The sequence below is a fragment of the Penaeus monodon genome, chromosome 6 (genome assembly GCF_015228065.2).
Source record: "Penaeus monodon isolate SGIC_2016 chromosome 6, NSTDA_Pmon_1, whole genome shotgun sequence".
NCBI classification, from domain to species: Eukaryota; Metazoa; Arthropoda; class Malacostraca; order Decapoda; family Penaeidae; genus Penaeus; species Penaeus monodon.
Window position 1 is genome coordinate 45,475,099 of NC_051391.1, and position 4,058 is coordinate 45,479,156.

General features: G+C 34.3%; 1 protein-coding gene across 11 annotated transcripts in view; it reads right to left on the reverse strand.

The window, feature by feature from the left end:
- Positions 1–336: 336 nt before the first annotated feature.
- The window catches only part of LOC119574567 (UNC93-like protein MFSD11), a gene marked incomplete at its 3' end in the record, with an annotated part of 37,229 nt that continues 33,507 nt past the window's right edge, over positions 337–4,058 (reverse strand). For all 11 annotated transcript variants that reach the window (XM_037921852.1, XM_037921842.1, XM_037921843.1 and 8 more), the window contains 5 exon segments: positions 337–514; positions 653–775; positions 1,086–1,348; positions 2,373–2,549; positions 3,710–3,879. In XM_037921852.1, the coding sequence (XP_037777780.1) occupies positions 337–514; positions 653–775; positions 1,086–1,348; positions 2,373–2,549; positions 3,710–3,879 (911 nt within the window).

Here is a 4,058-nt window from a genome sequence, read left to right on the forward strand (position 1 = left end):
ATATATATTAATATATAATATATATATATATATATTATATATATATACTAATAATATAATATACATATACTTCATGTATTTAGTTGTGTGTGTGTGTGTGTGTGTGTGTGTGTGTGTGTGTGTGTGTGTGTGTGTGTGTGTGTGTGTGTGTGTGTGTGTGTGTGTGATATATGATTGATTTTGATATATTATTTATTATATATATATATATATATACATATATATATATATATATATATATATATATTATATATATATATATATATATATATATATATATATATACATATATATTACACTGAAAATGAAAGCAACATAACAAATTTGCAAAATTACCTTGGTTGTCCACCTGGTAAGAAGGATGTATCAAGGGTATTCTGAAGTGGTGAATTTGTTGGGAGATTCAAGAAAATCAGGAAGAAGCAAACCATGTGAACCACATATCCTAAGATCACAATTGGGTCACGTCCAGATTTCACTGTTTTACTTCCAAAGATACCAAATACTCCTCCACCTGGAGAAAAAATAAAATAAAAGAAAAAATTGTACAGTAAATCAAATAAAAAAATTTACATGGATAATAACATCAAAATGGCCAAACAAATCACATTCTAGGTTATAGGTATCAACACCAAGCAAAGCCAACACTTACCCAAAATCTCACCAACACCTATGAACATGCCTGACAGACCAACCAAGCGTTTGGGATCTGGGAACCGCAGAGTTGACCCTAGACAGGCACTGTACACCCCACTGAAGAAGGACAACTCAACACCTGAAAATGTGAACAGTTTTCATTTCAGCCTAAGTCTATGCATAGTTCTATGAACATCCTTACTTGTATATTTTAGAGAAATCATTGTAAAGGGAAGAAATTACATTTGAGAGAGCTTGGTAACAAAATCATAACACATAAATATATCTTTAAAGTGTTAAAAAAAATTGCATTCAGTTATTTGGATTTAAAAAGGAACAAATAATATTTTGAAATTATTATTCTTTCTAACAATAAAAGCAATCAGCAGCCTATGTTCAAACAGTGGTGTAAGTAAGTATTATACATTATACTACACTATTCATCTTACCTGTATAAAAGAATGTAACAGATAAGAGAAGCATATCTTTGGTTTTAAATAGTGCAAAGGACTTCTTCAGCGCCACATATGGACCTCCTAAATCATCAGTGCGGCCGCCTCCTTCAGAGCCAGGTTTGGGCAATATGCACATTACACATACACCAATCACAGCAACAATGGTTAACACTGAGAATACTATCATTCTAGTGTAGGAATCAATAATCTCTTTTCCCATGAACTGATAGTATACAAAGATGTTACCAAACAACAAACTGAAAAAATGGAAATGATACAATTATTAACCAAAACATTAAAAAAAAATTATCAATACTTAATGAAATTATGTAATTTTACAACAGAATAGTTGCTGTTACTATAATCCTATATTATCAAGTTTGCATCACAATCATACTCCCTTTCTTGGTAACTATGCAATTGTGGAGCTGTCTACATGTAGACAAAATAAAAAACAACAACAACAGTGTACAGTAGATGTGCCTAAGACTAATGTGTTAATAACAACAGACTGGTTTACATAAAATGGCAACAAAAAGAAACTGGTCTTATAAAGACAACTTTTTTGGTTTTCTCATTAATCTCATTTTAATTTCTGTATTTCCAAATCACTTTCAAGGTCAAGTTCTCAACGTGGGGAAAGATGCAATTTCTGGTCATCAGTATAGGTATTTTACAACATATGAATAGATTTTAATGTGAGAAAAGCAGAACAAGTATGAGTGAGAACATATAGCTCATGAAAGTATGATATATAAATGGTGCATTTTACTGTTGCAACTTCATCAGAATCACATTTAATTCTGGAGGTACGACAATGAAATACATCAATTACAACTCTTGCTTTTGTATACTGAGTAAAAACTTTTGCACCTTCTCGGCTATACTGAAAAAAGTGTGACAATTACAGTCAGCTTATCAACTATGGTTTCAAACTCTTCTTTGCTTTAGTCCACAGACCTCCTCTCAGAAATTCTAATGGTCCGTTGCTGTTGGTCCCTTTGACAATGGATAAGCTAACCATGTATTACATACTTTTCTGTATCAGTTACAGGACTTCTGAAGTTGTAATTATCAAGTTTTAATTGGTGTTACAACCATCTAGAGTTAATAATATTTTAATCTAAAGAATTTGAGATAATGCATAACTGATTTCTTTGAATCCTTAGAATTATAAAATTAAGACATTCTGAGCCCTGACACATTCTCTATAGCAATAGTGGTTCTGTTTGACCAAACAATTAGGCTAAAGAAAAACTTGAAAATACTATTAAAATTTACCTGCTCTGAAGCATGGCCCAGAAGATTCCAGAGTTACGAGATATTGTTGTCTGGTCTGACATTAAAGTGAGGTAATTTCCTTGTCCAGTCCAAATTAAAGCAGCACCAGCACCCACTAACACTGAGGTTAAATATAAAATCCATGTCTGAGGCCAAAGGAATCCAGCTATGAAGATTCTGAAATAGAAGAAATCATCTCAAACTCTTTTTTTTTCAAAATTACCTATCTACATATTATACTAGCAATCTATAAAGTCTATTTCTATACTATTCATATGAAATTAGATTGAAAAAAATGCCACATAAAACTAATCTTAGTGTCAGTAAAAAATAAAAGCTAAGTAAATTACTGCTACTTTATTATCTATAACAGCTTATGCTTAGTTTTAACACTAGCAAAAAACAGAGAAACACTGTGAATAAGGACACAAGAGGCATTCAGATTAACAGCAATTTCATGTGCTGAAGCCTACATCTCATAAACAACACTTTTCATCTGATTATGCTCGACAAAGATGGCTATTTATATGACTTGCATTTTAAATTGAATTTAATCTTAATAAGCAGTAATTACTCAGACTGTGAATCATGAGACCAAATTTCTTTAAAATGATACCTAATTCTCATTTGGAAAAAAAACTAATTTTAGAAATAAAAAAAATAATAAACACCATAATATGGTACCTAAAATCTGCCTGACAAGATGACTGACAAGTTTAAATGAACAAATACCACATAGTAAATTTCAGTGCTTTCTCATCCTTACAAGATAATACCCAAAGATGGGATGGATAAATTGGTAGGCAAAGTAAAGAGAGAGGAGAGAGAAAGAAAGAGAGAAAGAAAGGAAGAGGGGGGAAAGAAGGAGGAAAGGAAGGAGAGTGAGTGAGTGAGTGAGAGAAAGAAAGAGAGAGAGGGAGAAAGGAAGAGAGAGAGAGGGGGGAGAAAGAAAGAGAATGAGGAAGAAAGGGAGAGAGGGAGAAAGAAAGGGAGAGAGATGGAGAAAGGAAGAGAGAGAGAGAGAGAGAGAGAGAGACAGAGAGAGAGAGAAACAGAGAGAGAGAGAGAGAGAGAGAGAGAGAGAGAGAAGAGAGAGAGAGAGAGAGGAGAGGAGAGAGAGAGAGAGAGGAGAGAGAGAGGAGAGAGAGAGAGAGAGAGAGAGAAGAGAGAGGAGAGAGAGGAGAGAGAGAGAGAGAGAGAGAGAGAGAGAGAGAGAGAGAGAGAGAGAGAGAGAGAGAAAGAGAAAGAAATAGAGAGAAAGAAAGGGAAAGAGAAAGAAGCAAAGGCATTTATTCTAACTACTAAAAAGGATAAACTCCACACAATCCAAGACGTACGCGTAAGAGATCCCGCCAATGATCATAGTAATCTTCGGCCCGAGGAAACTGAGGCAAGACGGGGACAGCCAGTTGAAGGTGGCGAACACGGCGTAAATAACAGCCAGGGATATGTAACCCGAGCCTTTGAAAGTAGGATCTTCATGCTGGATGCTTCTGATAACCACTTGCTGAAAAGAACAAATCACTGTCAGGCACAACGACAAAAAAAGTGCTGAAACTTGCTCACATAGGTCTACTTGTGGTGAAAAGATGAAAAGCCAACTCTCAGGGATTCTTACGGGGTTGGGGCCGATTTGGAAATAATTCTGTTTGGGTGTTGAACTAAATACAAGAAAAACGTTTGAAA